Raw genomic sequence first — 16,990 nt, 5'->3', positions numbered from 1 at the left:
CTAAATTAGGAGGTTAGGATTAACTTATACACGCTACTATATATAAAACAGATAACTAACAAGGACCTACTGTATAGGACAGGGAACTCTACTCAATATTCTGTAATAACATATATGGAAAAAGAATCTGAAAAGAATATATATATATATATATTCAGATATATATATATATATCTGATTCACTTTGCTGTACACCTAAAATTAACACAACATTGCAAATCAACTATACACCAATAAAATTTTTTTTCAAAAGTTAGGAGGACAACCAACAAAAAATAATAATAATAAAAATAAAAATGTTCTGTTTACATGGCAATTTATACCAAAAGGGAGAAAAGTATGTAAGCTGTGGATTTATTTATCTTTCAGTATACATTTTAAACACTCTCTAAAAAACGGAACTTTTAAAGCACAAATACCAATTTAGCTACATTTTTCTTCAGAAAAAAACTACCTATTAATCTCACTTTACTATATTTAATATTTATTACAGTCAGACGGATCTATACAACAGAAAGTATCTAAATGACAAAAAAAATTTTCTTCACTGACCTATTTAGGTAATATTCTCCTGCACTTAGTAAAAGTAATCTTCCAACTATTTTTTGAGGAATTTGTCATCCACTAAATATTCTCCATAGAACTTAAGAAACTTGGGCTCACAAAGATGCCGACAAACTAGTCAGAGAAGCCGTCTGGTTCTCCAAATGGATAAAATGAACAGAACACACACCTGCAGTAAGCAAACTTTCAATTAATCTGCTGTTTAAACGGCCCTCACTTAAATGAAAAAATATAATTGTAAAGAATTTAAAAGTAATATTCTTGTAGCATTTTAGTTTACAAAACACTTTTTATATAGATTGCCTCAATTAATTTAATATTCCCACTTTCTTTACAAGGTAGGAATTATCATGCCCATTTTCCAGATGAGGAAACGGTTAAGCCTCAGAATCCATACATTGTTAAAGGTGAACCTAGAACTTGAACTTGGGAACTTCACTTCAATGTACTGGGCATTCTGTACCGTTTAACCAGATGGCATGCCATTGCACCTTCAGCGCTGTAAGACAAGGACATGGCAGGAGAACAGGAAGAAGGATGATCTCAGCTTAAACTGGCATGAGGAAAATGAACTTGGATTAATAACATTCACAGAGGAAATTACAGCTAAGGCACTAGAATCACAAGATGCTACGGTTCAACCATTTGACTGCACAATTCCAGAGACAACAGGTGAAACTTGCCAGCAAAACAAATACAAGAAGATACTTTGGCCTGGAACACAAAGACTGAGTACATATAAATGCCTTCTCCTTTGCTCACATTGACATTGATGGCACAAGTTGCAAGTACCATTCTCAGTTGCCTCATGTTTCAGACAACAGTATTTGCTGGTCTGGGTCAGGAGAGACTACAATCCAGTTAGACCTAGTGGCCAAAAAGCAGGAGCATAAATCAAAGCGCTGAGGATGTGGACTCACTTCAAAACATAAGCGATCTTATCAGAGTCAAGAGACATAGCATAGGCAAGGTCAGAAATGGCAGGGAGAGCTATGTCTTCTACATCTTCAACACTGGGCCCCTCAAGGTGCTAAGCAGACACCAAGAAGGAAGCCTGTGCTGGAAATCAGCAGCACGGGAGAAAGACAGGGATGCTTTGGAAACAGACTGACCTGTTCCCCAACACCCCACTCTCCACCACATCAGCACAGGGCCAAGCATACAGAGATTATAGAGGTTACATAAACGGGTTCAAACGCTTCCCTTGGATAAATATGGGCCCATAGCTTTGCCTGTTGACATATAACATATAGTTTCCTTGGGTGGAAGCTATAACTTACTTTATGGGCTTTATGAACGTGGCCAGATCAGACTGAGACGTTTTCCACCTAAACTGCAAATGTACCAAGGCAGAGAAGAATGAGATTGAAGACAAAAACTTTTCCCTCCTGGTTATATATTTCTAGCTCCTAGTTGAGGGTCAAGATCAACAAATGCTAAGTCACTAAACTAGGCTCTATTAACTAAGTTTGCCACTTAGTAAAATTCTTCCCTGGGAGAATTACTAAACCACTAAAGCGTCGGTATTCTTATCTGTAAAATAAAGAGGATACCAATACCTTGGGATGGTTGTGAAGATTAAATGAGATAATATATGTAAAGTGCTTGGCTCTTTAACCCCAAATCAGCATCTAATGGTAACTCTTACAATTGTATAATACAAAACAATATTCATAAAATACTAACAAATTAGTATCCTAAATGAAATAGTCTAATTTTACTTTGTTTTACTTTCCAAGAAAAAAGGGCTAACTTATGCCTGGAGAAAGATGACTGCTTTAAATTAAACGCTCATCAACTAAGATAGATAGATGATAGATAGATAGACAGGTATACATACACACATAGTTAGACAGATGGTAGACAGACATCAGATACGAGAAGACAATCTAAAAGTTTAAACTAAATCTACTATGTTAGGAATAAAATGGGACTTACACCGCGGTACCCTCAAAATATACACCTCAGCACTCGGTAGTGGTATAAAGATAAACATCTGTAAAAAAATCTTACGACTACAAAATGAATTTTTTGTTTTATTTTCTTCAAAAACACCATATTCAAAGATGTTCTGAATTAAATTGATAAAACAAGGGTTAGTTGTGATTTGACTTCTTAGTATTTTATCATTACTGAATTAGAAGTAATTAACGGATAAATTTCCAGAGAAAAGAAACAAGATAACTTTTCCACTGCTTTGAAAGGAGTTTCACTCATGTTTAGACTCACTATTAAAACTCACTTCTAAGTGGTAATGACCAGGTAGCTTGTTACAGACCCTCACCTACCACTCCAGCACACACACACACTAAGAACAATTAGAAAAGCTGCACACAACACACACACACACACACACACACACACAAAATAATCCATTTGAAAGCATCAGTGAGATAACAAGGCAGCCAGGATCTTGTTAAGGTCTAAGGTATCTAAGGAGTAAAGACACCTTAGAGAAGGGAAGTCAACTAGTGGGCCTGACAGTCTTTGAAGTTGTTCCACTCAAGGAGTTTGCCAATTTCTAAGTAGTACAGAGCCAAGAGGCTAAGAGACCAGGCAGAAAGCAGCAATTAAGAGTCTGGAAATCAGCACTGAGTTTTTGGCAGTCCCATGGGGCATGTAAGAGACCAAGGAGGAAGGGGTTATGTAAACACCCAGAATGCCTGATAAGACCTCGGAAAGGCTATACTTCAGAAATTAGGACAAACTGGAATAGTGTTCTCACAAACCTGAAACCTAACTTTCATCAGCTCATTCTCAGAATGGATTAGTGTAAATTACCCCACATTAATGCCTGCAAGAAAGCAAAAGTAAACCTTCTCTGAAGGAAAACACATCCCGCAGAGCCTAAAATTACCTCTTTGATTTTTCACACACAATGTCCACCATCCAAACAAAATTACAAGGCATGCAGGTGACCATTAGCTTACAGCTGAGTCCTTGTCAAAACTGACCCATAGAGGTCTTGTAACTCTCCAGCCTGAAATTCCCATTTTGGATGAATCAGCTCAGACTCAAGAACTAACAAGGTGGGAACGGCTAAAACCTTGTTTGTTCAATGGAAAAGGTATATTCAAGAATGTAGCTGGTCTGGCCCCAGAAGCATCTCAGCTTTACATTTTAAAAAGTAGCAAGTATCTCTCTGTGGGGAACTTTATCTGCTCTGCTACCTGAGGCAAAGCCACTGACTCAATAGGGTCCTTGATTCACAGGAATTCCCTACATATCTGGGCCCGGTTCCCTGATGGTTTGGCTAAGCTGAGACCCAATGGTATCCATTCGGGTGCTGTGGCTAGTCAGCCTCAGTGTCAGCTATGCAGAAGAAAAAGCAGAGGTAGTTGCTCCAGTCAGAGGGTAGGGCTCAGACTTTTGGGCTGGTGCCAATGGCAGAGCTGTTGGGTCTGCCACTTGGAAAACGATAGACTGTAAGATTAAAGAGACACTTCTTTGGAAACATGCACCTGGGAACAATCCATGTCTGCTGACTGAACTGTATGGATCAGTCATGTAGATGTCCACAGGAAGGACTGTGGAATCAAGGGCTGTGGACTCAACTGGAATCAAGCTGTGCTGGAGCCTGACTCTGTGTCTAATGCAGAAGGCTACCACTGCAGGGCAGACTTGTGACACCTGCCAAAAGTTGACCCATTTGTCTCACAATGGGAGAGGCCATGTCACAAGGGGTGAAACCCCTCCCACTCCTGGTAGATTGGCTACACCAGACATTCAAAGCCCTCTCAGGACTAGCAATGCTACCTCACCACTGTTGATACTTTTTTAGGTTACTGGTTAGCTGTTTCCAGTCACACCATTGTGGCCCTTGAAACTAATCTGTATACTCAACAATGGACTGACTGTCCAACCCTTTCTCCCTCATTCCCTCCTGGTCCATATACTTTAGTAAGGCAGTTTGATCAGTGAGTGCAGGTATTCCAAGAAAGGGGGCATCCCTTCTTGGCCACTTCCTGGGTAATGATCAGGACAAAAGGGGAAGAATTATAGGGCATTATACAGATATATTTTGAAAACTGAGGATTCTGTCTTGACCAGCTCTGGGCATGATGTATTTTTCTTTCCCTAAAAGCACCCCCAGGCCAGCCTAGATGACACAACCTACAGGTGGCAGCAGAGCTGAAAGGGGGTGTCAGGGATTCAAGCTTAACTCTGGTTAAGTTTTATAAAAGTACCTTGTCCCTCTTGCACCTGACCCTTCCAGATGAAAGGTGTAGGTGCAAGTTGGGGATGACCGGAAACAAAGTGAAGTTAGAGCTTCTGAAATGGGACACCCAGTTTTGTGAATAACACTGCTATGAAAATTCTTGTACAAGTCTTTGGTGCATATACATCTATGCATCTCTAGAGGAAGAGCAACAACCCAACACCTGGGGAGGGAACACCTCAGACCCTAGAAGGTATGAGGGAGAAAAGAACATTACGATTTTTTGTCTTTTTGAATTGCCCCTGGAGCCTTCCTCCAAAGGGCAAACATCCTGGTGTGGCAGTCCAAAGCTGCTGCAAGTGCATTCTGTTTTACTTACTGCTGCATCTTTTGTGATGCACTTGATTGCTTTGACCACAGAGCAGCAAGGGAAGGCCCCAGCTCCTGCACCTTCTACACAAAGCACCTCCGGATGCTGTCCCCATCCCCATTCATTTCATGGGCAGAAAAATGCCACAAAGAAAAAGACAGAGAGTTTATACGACATTAAAGTTTTAAACTTCTCTTCATCAAATGACACCTGTAAGAAAGTAGAAAGGCAAACCAGAGTAGGAGAAAATATTTCCAATACATATAACTGACAAAGGACTCGTGTCTTCATATATACTAGGATGAACAAGATGATGTTCAATTCTTTTTGACATTCAAAAATGGCAATTCATAGAGTTTAACTTAATATTTTAAAACTCCTACAGATCAATAAGATAACTCAATTTTTTAAAAAATGGGCAAAAGGTTGAACAAGCACTTCAAAACAGAGAACAATCAAATGGTCAAGAAATACCTGAAAAGCTGTTCAACCTAATTATCAGAGAAATGAAAATGAAGACCAAAATGAGATACTGCTACACACCCACTAGAATGCTTAAAACTAAAAAGACTGATAATACCAAGTATTAGCAAGAATGTAGAGCAACTGGAATTCTTATACACTGCTAGCGGGAACATAAATTGATATACCTATTTCAGAAAACTGTTTAGCAGTAATTACTGAAGTTGAACGTAAGTAAGTCCTATGTGTGTATATATATATATATATTTTTTTTTTTTTTTTTTTTTTTTTTTGCAGTACACGGGCCTCTCACTGTTGTGGCCTCTCCCGTTGCGGAGCACAGGCGCCGGACGCGCAGGCTCAGCGGCCATGGCTCACGGGCCCAGCCTCCCCACGGCATGTGGGATCTTCCCGGACCGGGGCATGAACCCGTGTCCCCTGCATCAGCAGGCGGACTCTCTACCACTGCGCCACCAGGGAAGCCCGTAAGTAAGTCCTATGAACCAACAAGTTCATTCCTGGGTATATACCGAACAGAAATGTATACATGTACATGCACAAAATATCTGTACAAGAATTTCCATAGCCATATTATCTGTAATAGCTTCAATCTGGAACCAATCCAAGTGTTCCATCAACAGTAGATAAAGAATGGGTAAAGGAGCTGTGTATACTCATCCAGTGGAACACTACAAAGAAACTGAAAAGGCATGAATCACAACACCCAAAGACATCGATGAATCTCACAGATGTGATGTTGAGGGAAAGAAGTCTGACACAGAAGAGTACTTATTGCATGAGTCAATGGCAAAGTTCAAAAACAGGCAAAAGCAATCCATGATGTTAGAAGTAAGGATGGTGGCTACCCATGGGGAGGAGCATTGAAGAGGAATAGACATGAGGTTACTTTCTGGAGGGCTGATCATGTCCATGGCTTGATCGGGATGCTGCTTACAAAAATATATTCACTTTGTGAGAATTCAGGAAGCAGCACACTTACGATGTGTGCACTTTTCTATATGTATGCTATACTTTGAAAAATATGCTTATTGTTAAAAGAACATTCAAATAATTTTTAATATTAAAGTATTAAGAAAGTAAAGAGAAATTATGAACATGAACCCTTAGCAACACAGGAGGTCTATCAGGACCAGAGGACAGAAACTGCCTTACTGGAAAGATCTTATTGATAAGGTAAGGATGTACAGCTACTACTGAAGGAAAAGAAGGTGGCTTAAATGCATAAATATTAGTTGGTGAAAATAATATTTACTAGCTTGATGAATACACTGGACATGTCAATAATAATGTCTCTCCCGCCCACCAAACTTTCCATGAAAATCCCTCACCCACAGTCCCTGCTGTTTGACAGCCAATTTATGGACCGGTCAGAGACCAATGGTCTTGTCTAGCCCCCAAAATGTGAACTGAGTCGATCAGATTCTCTCTCACAGAAAGACGAGCTTGAATATACTGAGTGAATAAGAGATGCTGCAGTGAGAACTGAAGCAGTAAAAGCAGAGAGAAAGGGGCCACAATATGTTGAGTCAGTATCACGAGGGGCACAGCAGCCTGAAGGAGGGGAAGCAGAAATTATGAGAAAACAGAGGCAGTAAGTAACCAAAGACGCATAAACGCACTGAAAAACATGTTAGCCAGTACCAATGTCCAAAGCACAGCTAGGTCACAATAAATGTAGAGCGGTACTTGCCCTTATATTGCCCTACAATATTCCCGCTGTCCCCCACCACACACAGAGGTGCCCATCATTCAAGACAACTTGAGTTCATATCTCTCCCTTGCAATCAAAAGAGCCTAAGGCAAGGGCTTCCCTGGTGGCGCAGTGGTTGAGAGCCCGCCTGCCGATGCAGGGGACACGGGTTCATGCCCCGGTCCGGGAAGATCCCACATGCCGCGGAGTGGCGGGGCCCGTGAGCCATGGCCGCTAAGCGTTCGCATCCGGAGCCTGTGCTCCGTAAAGGGAGAGGCCACAACAGTGAGAGGCCCGCGTACCGCAAAAAAAAAAAAAAAAAAAGAGCCTAAGGCAAATAATCATGTGACAGAGACCAACTCACCCTAGAAAAGCTTAGCAACACTAGAGAAAGCAAACTGCACACTTGATTAATGAAACCTTAGTAATTGCCTTAAAATAGCATTGCCTACTGTTGGGTCTCAGAATTGATTCTGAAAGATGGATGAAACACTGATTTATGGATGACATCCTGATTGTTGCAAAACTATGCAAAATACTGAGCGATGAGAAGCATTAATGGCATCAGAGGAGAAAGCACTCACTCAACTCTAAGCAAGACTCTTCCAGCTGCTGAAAGAGTTTGGTAAATGGACTTCAATAAAGAAAAGAAGATCCCTCAGTAACAGAACCAGCAATAATTTAATTTCTTCTAGAGTGTGGTCAAATCATGAAAATACCTTTACACCATGATCATGGTTAAAAACTGATTTCAAATTTTTCTTTAGGATTTAACATGCCGGAACTTATTTAAAAGCTAATTCTACTACCTTTATGTCCTCACAACTACTGTCTCAAGCTTTCTCCTTTAAAATGATATCAAAGAAACAAAAAGATGATGACAATTACAGTAACACACATTAAAAGAGAAACACATTACAAACTATTTCCTGGATCATTCTTTTCAGAGCTACACCTAGTACAATCTTCAGCGCCAAACAAGAGCTATGCCAAAAACCAAAAACTTCCTTATTTACAAGTGAAATAATGATGTCTGGGCTTTGCTTTAACATAGTTCAACAACAACAACAAAAAAGGCATGTGTGGAGAAAAACAGAGATAACAAGAAAGCTGAAGATTGTTGAAGCTCTACGATGAGTATATTGGTGTTCCCTAAACTGTTCTATTTTGTCTGTGTTAAATTAAAAGTATTTTTTAAAGAGGAAGGAAGGAAAAAAACACCTAAGTGACCCTAGTAATGAAAGCAACAAGAAGAAAATCAAAAAAGAATTATATTAGAAAGGGAGTAATAAAAACACCAGCTGACAAATGTGCTACGTATGTGCTGGGCCCTGTGTTGAGAGCTTGGCCTGGACTGTTGCCTATGAGTCTCCCAACAACTGGATGATGTAGGTACTATCGTGATCCCCAACACAGGCAGGGGTCCAGGCTTAGAAAGAGAAATTGCTCATCATGTATCTGGTAAGCAGCTGAGTGGAGACTGAAACCCCCACGGTTTAACTCCTGAACGGAACCATACACAATACTACCATCTGACCTGGAAAGTGATATTCTTAAACTTAAAAGAAAGCAAATTCATACTGGATATGAGTGGCCTCCTATACCTATGCATCACTGACATTATGTTGTTATGACTCCTTCTGTAAAGAGTTATGATGCTCCACAGTGAGCCTTAGGCCAGGCTACTACCTCCCCATTCCCACATTTCTAACCCAGGAAACCTCCTAGCTTTCCAGTCGTCCCTCTATTTGACAGCACTAACCCGCCTGTTTACATTAGTCACACAAATGGCATGAGTTCATAAATACAGTTCGGGAAATGAATCAGGCATTGTCTACATTAAATCAGAAAATGACAAAACAAAACATTTTAGGAACCTGAAAAGAATGCGAATACCAGTAACCAGGGTCCCTCAGATCCCTGGCTGTTTCCCTCATCATCATTGGTCTCAGCAATGTCACAATGGTTAAGTATGGGAAGAGCTAATAAAAGAAATTATGGCCTACATTTTAAAAAATAAAGCACTAAAGGGTCAATAAATTTTATTTTTAAGCATAGCTTTTCTTAAGGTTGTTTTATTTGTATCTTCTCAGATCTTATGAGAATTCTATTTTTCATTAACTTACTGTACTCTGATGCTGTAACTTATACAGCCCTCCCCAACTTTCTCATTTCTTCCTTTACAGTTCAAAAAGAAAAGAAATAGGGGGCTTCCCTGGTGGCGCAGTTGTTGAGAGTCCACCTGCCGATGCAGGGGACATGGGTTCATGCCCCGGTCTGGGAAGATCCCACATGCCTCGGAGTGGCTGGGCCCGTGAGCCATGGCCGCTGAGCCTGCACGTCCGGAGCCTGTGCTCCACAAAGGGAGAGGCCACAACAGTGAGAGGCCCGCATATCGCAAAAAAAAAAAAGAAAAATATTATTTAAATAAACACAGATCAACTCAAACTTGGTTTTTTTTTCTGCCGTCTCCCTAAAAGTATATTTGAAGCATTTTGTATTCACTATGAGGAGTTTTAAGAAAAATGATTTGAATCTTCATTTTTCGTGAATAGTAAGTTTTTCCAGTGCTAGTAAAAAGGAAAAGTGTGAGAACATGTGTTTTCTGCATCCTTGTTCCACTTTATGATACCAATGTTTTCTCAAGTAAAAGGAAAAGGAAAACTTGCTGTTTGGGTTTTTTTCCCCCCCAAATATACACACAATCATATTTGAATTCCTTGGGCAAAAATGGTAAAATATACCCTTTGGTGGAGCCAAAATAATGTATTTCTAACTTCACAATCAGCTAATATTTGAAAATTACACCAACTGAAATGTAATGAATAATTCTGGAATAATGGTTAATTTTTAGAATAATGGCCAAATATTATACAGTAACCAAACGTTTACCATAGTGCTATATTGATACCTAACAAATACCGTTTCTAGTTTTGTTTCAATATTAACTAAGATTTTACTATACGTAGTCTTGAATTAAGATAAACTAATTTCAGAGAGGAATTTATACCATGATTAACTTAAAATCATTAGTCTTGTATAATAAAGCACCCCAAATTGTACACCGATTGGATTTACAACTCATGTCTTGAAATACATGTCTTAATGACACAAATAAAAACCTATAAACTCCAACATATATAACTGTATAACAAATGTTTAATATTTAATGATGGAAGATAAACTCAATAAACATACACACAACATACACACACATATCCCTTTCTTTTTTTTTTTTTTTTTTTTTTGCTGTACGCGGGACGAGCAGGCTCAGCGGCCATGGCTCACGGGCCCAGCCGCTCTGCGGCATGTGGGATCCTCCCAGACCGGGGCAGGAACCAGTGTTCCCTGCATCAGCAGGCGGACTCTCAACCACTGCGCCACCAGGGAAGCCCCTATCCCTTTCTTATAGGACAAATAAACAGGCATAAAAACATAAAGCTACTTTAAAATTGTGAAATTAGGATTTCAGACCTGAGTGAATCCATATTACTTGTCAATATGGTTTATTTCATTACAAAATAATCTTAAATACTAGCTTTTTCTATTCTACAAAATTAAAATTATACTGACGTAGCATGCATATTTATTGAAAAATATGGACAAGGTCAACTAAAAAGTATAATCTGCATTAAACAAACAGCAATACCAACAACTGTTTTAACAAACTACTAATATTTGCTTGCTAAAACCAGAAACATTTGCTTATCATACATGCTTTAGGACTTATCATCCAATGAAAGAAAAATATCTCTATTTTTTAATTCCTGAAAGAAAGTAAAAAATTTGTTATCACACTACAAATATTTTCCACCATTTAGTAGTACATTTAGCGCTCACTTATTAAAACCCACAGAAAAATACTTGTCCCAATAAAAATTCATTTTTATGTACATCTGTCACATCAAAGATGGATTTTTCTATGTAGAATTCTTAACGATAAGTACAATAATACAAATAGTAAGGTTTAGTGTGTAGTCAAAATTAAAAGAACTATATTTTTCTAATCCATAGGTTATTTTTCTTCATTTAAATCTAAATTGGAAGAATGATTACAAAGTTCAAGTGATAAGTCATTTCTTTCCTAAATTACATTTTAAAACGTTTTACAAGATTTAACAAATACTTTTATTCCGTTTGCCCTTTATTTGTGTTCAATAAGCAAACACTGAAAAGGAAACACTGAGTTTGTTATTATACTTCAATTAAACAACATGAACTGGAACAAAAACCCATGATCTACACTCCCCACCCTCTACAAATATTTCAGGGCTTACGTGCAGCTCTGCCTAATTTGATAAAATGATTAAAATCTTCTGCTGGTGGACAAGTTTGGAAGGCTAAAATGACTGGCTAGAAATGAGGTGACAGGGGAAATCACATAACCCTTAATCCCTTTAAAATTAAATCAACATGTTTAATTCAGCACTAATATGACAAGTATCTACTACTTTAAACCTCCAGAACTAAGGATTCCACCCACCTACCCACCACCCACTCCCACTGAAACAACTGAAATCAGGCTGAATAGACCACTTAACATTCCCAGGAAAATAAGAGTAAAGATGGCTTTGTTCCTATATGTCTCTCCTGCTAGCAGGCAAGACAGATACAACCACTTAAACAGATCAGGCTAATTGGGATGTGTATTTTCACCCTCAGAGCAAATATTTTTAAAGATTCCTTACTGAAGTAAACAAATGCCATGTAAAACTGTTTAAACATAAATCTCATTTTTCTTTGAAAATGTAATGGTTTGCAATTGTATTTCTCAAGAATCGAACCTGTCCTGTAAATGGTTTTTAAGGGGAAATAAGAATAAACAAAACAGTGATTCACATACTACAACCCCAGCCCCTATTCCACCCAAATTTGAAATTTCTTGAACCTCAGTGGATTTAAATAGTCTCCTTAGTAAGGCACTCTTCAAGATTATTCAATCTTCTTACCTAGAGTTGGACTTTGGTCATCTCCTAAAACTCTTTAAGCCTCAGTCTTATCATAGGTAAAAATGAAAGAACATTACCAGTCTCCAAGAGCTGAAGTGAGGTTCAAGTTAGATTCAATAATGGAAGATAACACTGAGCTTGGCACATAGAAGGTACTTACTACATACAAATTCCCTTCCTCCTTAAACACCTTCACCTGGAACAAAAGGTAAGTTTTTCATTTTCCATAAATGGAGCTCTTTTAGAAAGAAGTACCACGAACACACATTTTCAAGAAAATGAATATCACTTAAAATTTTCTGTAACTGAACACATTTTGATTATATCACCATAACTATCCCTAAGAAATAGCTGCTATAGAAGGTTGATAAGAGAGCCTTGCAATCTCCCAAGGACCTACCAAAGTGAAATCTTGGGACACTATTGAGAAAATGGAGCGATGCAAATATTCCTTCAACCTATGCACATTTGGAAAGTGAAAAATACCTTTCTTTTTTCTTCTTAACTGGAAACAGTTTGAGATAAAATGGTCAAAGAAAGGAAGGAAGGAAGGAGGGAGGGAGGAAGGGAAGGAGGAGAGGGAGGAAGGGAGGAAAGATGGAAGGAAAGAAGAAAAAAGGAAAAAACCTTAATTTTCTTTTGTCAACCAACTTACTTTGAATTATTATTTAGAAGAAGCAAACCAATGAATGTTTTCTTCTTATAACTTACCACAGTTAATTAGAATTTTTAAATTATTTGAAGGAGAAATAGAATTTAAACTGGCAAGAATGATTAGAGGCATTTTATAGCAAGAATTACATCAACTGTCACTGTCATTACAATGTGTCGCCCTCCAATATGAATGATAAGAACGTCTTTGTCTCAAGCAGTCATGTTTCTATAGTTTTGCACATCTGCTGACTGGATTTATCAGAATATGCACTTCAATCACCTGCTTGGCCTTAACTACTCAGATGCAGTGTTTATTACAGAGACTGATAATCTTTAAATCTTGTGAAATTGTCTTTCACATCCTGTGCACAGCAAAAAGCTCACACTTTTGTTATAATCTTAGAAAGAGGAGATGTCACTATTGGAAGATAACTCAGAAATCATCCTAACCAAACTCTTAATTTTTATTAACACATCTGAAAACAGATTTCATTAATAGAAAAAACAGAGGAAATGTTAAGAGATTTGCCTTTAAGAAGTCACACAGAAATTCTGGAGGAAGCCCATTCTGCCTCCCTAAGTCCCGTTTCAAGTCCTAACCTTCAAGTATGTTTATGGGGTTGATGGAGACATATATGTGGAAAGTTCCAGAAGCATATTTGGAGAAGCAGACCTTGAAAGGATCCCTGCTCAGCGCCTCACATCCACCCTCTACCTCACCAGTTTCACAGGTCCACCATGTCTAGGTGCCTGAGATGAAGTGAGCACATTAGCAATACAAATTAACTGAAAGAGAACCAACTGCATAAACTGTAGATTTAAGGTAAACTTTTTTTTTCTTATCTTTGCAGTTTCTTCTTCATTCTTCAAACACACCCAGACAGACAGTGTTACACAAAAAATATCAGCCTGCTAAGCCAACCCAAGTCACAGAAGCATGTCTAACACAAGACAAACTGACAGATTTCCCAATCCAACTCCTAATCCATTTCAGAGTGCTTGCTTCTCTACATCTCAGCTTTACTACAAACACCAAAGGTTCTAATTTCTAACCTCAAAGAGATGTATAAATGATTGAGAAATACTCATAACTTGTATGATGATAAACAGAGAAAAAATTCTTAATAAGGGGACCTTTTTAGGACTTCCATTAGAAAGTGGCATGAAAGTCAAACTGTTTGGAGGTTACATTTCTTTATAAAGTATAATTGTCCTGAAGATGAGAGTCTGGATATTCTCCAAGTAGAAAAATCTTGGTTTTCATATGTTAACAGGTCAGACAACCACGTTAAGGTGCAACAGGTAACAACTCCCCACTCCCAGCTCATAACAAAAGTGGCTATCTCCTGATATTATTATAAACACAAAAAGAAAAAATTATTTGTAATTGGGTCAATGATGTATCTTCAGAATAATTTCAAGTACCCTATTTTAGTATAGACGTAATAACACTTTAAAAACCTACTGGTTTTTGCTCCCATGGGCCTTGGAACACATGCCTTAAAAAAAAAAAAAAAAAAAAAAAAAAACTCACCAATAGAAAAGAAAAAAAAAATAGATCCTGAAAAAAGTCTCTACCTATTTCCTCAAAACCCTTCCTCCTGCTCTCAGTTTAATTTCTAAAATGCCTGACTTGAAATTTAAACTTATATTTCCAGTATCTATATCTACAAAATTGGAAATCAGTTTTTCAAAGAACTCTCAACATGCCCTCAAAAACCAAAGGGAATATTTTTAAATTTTTGGATGTATAAGTGTTATACCAAGTTTAATCAGTTAAGTCTGAATGATTTATAGTGAAACCACAGTGAAAAAAATCAAACTTCTGGTTGATCTAGTTTTAGCTCCTCTTAATTTTACACATTGTTTTATGAGCCCCCAGGGGTTATGTAGGCATCTTACTCATCTTTCCATCCCTAGCGCCTCTCACAGCCGCCCTCAGGGATTTGCAGTAGAAGCTGTTTGGCCTGACTTACATGGAAAATTAAGCTGCTAAAAATTTTTATGCAACAACAAAGACCATCAGCCTCTTTTTTTCAAGGTGGAGATCTAGAAGCAAAGTGAGAACATTTGGAAGCATAAAATTAGTCTGCTTTAACTTTAATAAAAAATGGTGATTGAAAAAAAATACAAATTCCGCACTTGCAGGAATGGGAGGCGGTGGGGGGGGGGCGGGAGTTACTAAATCTGGAGGATTTTTTCCTCCTTAAGTGCAAAACATAGCAAAACTAATAAAATTATGACCCAGAATAAAAAGGTCACATTCATTTTCAAAGCATTCATTTAAAAGTATACAGAAGCGTTCTTTAAAAATGCCCGCATATTTACACATAGCAGGAATGTGGCTACTAAATATTAATCCTGAGGGAAACGGATACACATGTACCTTCATAATTAGACACAGCAGGCCAAATGTTAAAGTAAACTGACATAAACCACAAAGACAGATTGAAAGTGACCAACAGAAAGTGCCCGTCAGTCCTGGGAGCCCCGCTTGTTCCCTGCACAGCCATTGATCAAACATCTGCAGGCAAAGAAACCTACACTCACTAGCTGGGTGACTGAGAAACCAAACTTTTACAAATAAGTTAGTTCCGTTTTGCCAATCTAAATCCAACAGGTGTCAACCCGCGTCGCCACACTAAGTCCTTCCGAACAGGTTGAAGAGAAGCAATGTAAGGTTAGCAAGGAAGCTGCAATGACCCGACAGATTTCGGGGTCTCGGAAAATATAAAGCCGAGCCCCTATTCCAACGGATCACAAGGAGATGCACGACAAGGCGGGGATGGAGATGGGGAGGCCGAGGAGGGGAGCTGTCCTGCCACAGACGCCGCAGGGGAATCTCGAAATCTCGGAAGGTGGTCCCACTGTCGGATCGGGCCCTCGACCTCTGGGCTTAGAAGAAATGGGTATTGCCGCGGCTGCAGGCAGGGAGACGGGGAGGGGATGGCGCGAGGTACCTGCTTATCCAGAGCGTCCCGGGCGCCGCCCGGCCCGGCCCCGGCCCTGGGCGGCGCGAGTGCCCGCTCGCAGCTGCAGCCCTCCAGGAGGTACATGCCCGCCGGGCGGCAGCTCTGCTCGCCCTCAAAGTAGAAGAGCACATTCTGGTAGAGGGCGAACCACTTTTCGTGCCAGCGGCTCGCCTCGGTTGCCTTCTTGCTCAGGAAGCCGCGCTTGGTGCCCTCTTTGCGGGCTAGGAAGGCCAGGTACAAGGCGTGCCCCTCGTTGTAGCGCACGCTCTTCTGCATGGTGAGGGCGCTGGGGGCTCACCCCTGCCTCGCGGCCATCTCCCGCCGGCTCGTCCGAAGGCGCGCCCGCTCGGCTCCCGACGGCGGAGGACTCCCCCTTTCCGGGCGCCGCGCACAGGGCACGCCGTCTGCCTTCCGGGCGCGGCGTGGCGCGGGTCCGAGGGGCGCCGGGCTGTGGTCGGGGCACGTTGTCTTCCGCCACCGCCGCCCTCCCGGCCGAGCGAAGCCCCCGGAGCCCCCGACGCCCGCGTGGAGAGTGGCCCCGCGAGGGCAGCCGGCCGCCGTTGCTTTGCCCAAAGTTGCGGGAGCCCGAGCCCCCGCGGCGGGCTGGGGCGGCGCGACGCGCCGCAGCCTGTGGAGGACTGTCCTCGGGCAACTCGCTCCGGGAGACAGAAGGTAAAACGTCACGTGGGAGATCAGCTGTAATCGGCTTGGAGACCGATTTAAAGGGCAAAGTCAGCGCGGCGGCGGTGACGGCGGCGCAGCCCGCTTAACCGCGGCGCGCGTCCCTCCCTCGCCCGCCGGCCAGGCCGCTGCCTCTGCTCCGGCCGCGAAGGGGCGGTTCGCGCAGAGGTGGAGGCGTGCGGCGACGGCACACACCCGCTCACACGCGCGCTGGAAAGCACGCGCGCACACACACATACACACAAGTATATAGACTCACAAACACAGGCAAATGCACACTCACAGGGTGCACACAGTCCAAACACTTGCGTTTGCACAATTACACACACGCATACAAACAGGAACACACAAATACACAGTCACAGACACCACACACTCCAAAACACACAAATATATTCGCACAAATACACAATGCAATACTTAAGCACACAGAAAATTATGCACTCACATGTATACAAATAACACCCA

General features: G+C 40.6%; 1 protein-coding gene across 2 annotated transcripts in view; it reads right to left on the bottom strand.

The window, feature by feature from the left end:
• Positions 1-16,626, bottom strand: part of RASGRF2 (Ras protein specific guanine nucleotide releasing factor 2) — a 228,502-nt gene extending 211,876 nt beyond the window's left edge. For both annotated transcript variants that reach the window (XM_079918349.1, XM_079918350.1), the window contains exon 1: positions 15,830-16,626. In XM_079918349.1, coding sequence (XP_079774475.1) covers positions 15,830-16,117 — 288 coding nt within the window. In that variant the 5' untranslated portion in view covers positions 16,118-16,626. The remainder of the gene's footprint in view (positions 1-15,829) is intronic.
• Between the last annotated feature and the right edge of the window lie 364 nt (positions 16,627-16,990).

Source organism: Stenella coeruleoalba, assembly GCF_951394435.1.
Source record: "Stenella coeruleoalba genome assembly, chromosome: 3".
In the NCBI taxonomy this organism is placed as follows: Eukaryota; Metazoa; Chordata; class Mammalia; order Artiodactyla; family Delphinidae; genus Stenella; species Stenella coeruleoalba.
The sequence above is the reverse complement of the archived record's forward strand: the minus strand, read 5'-3'. Positions and strand labels throughout refer to the sequence as shown.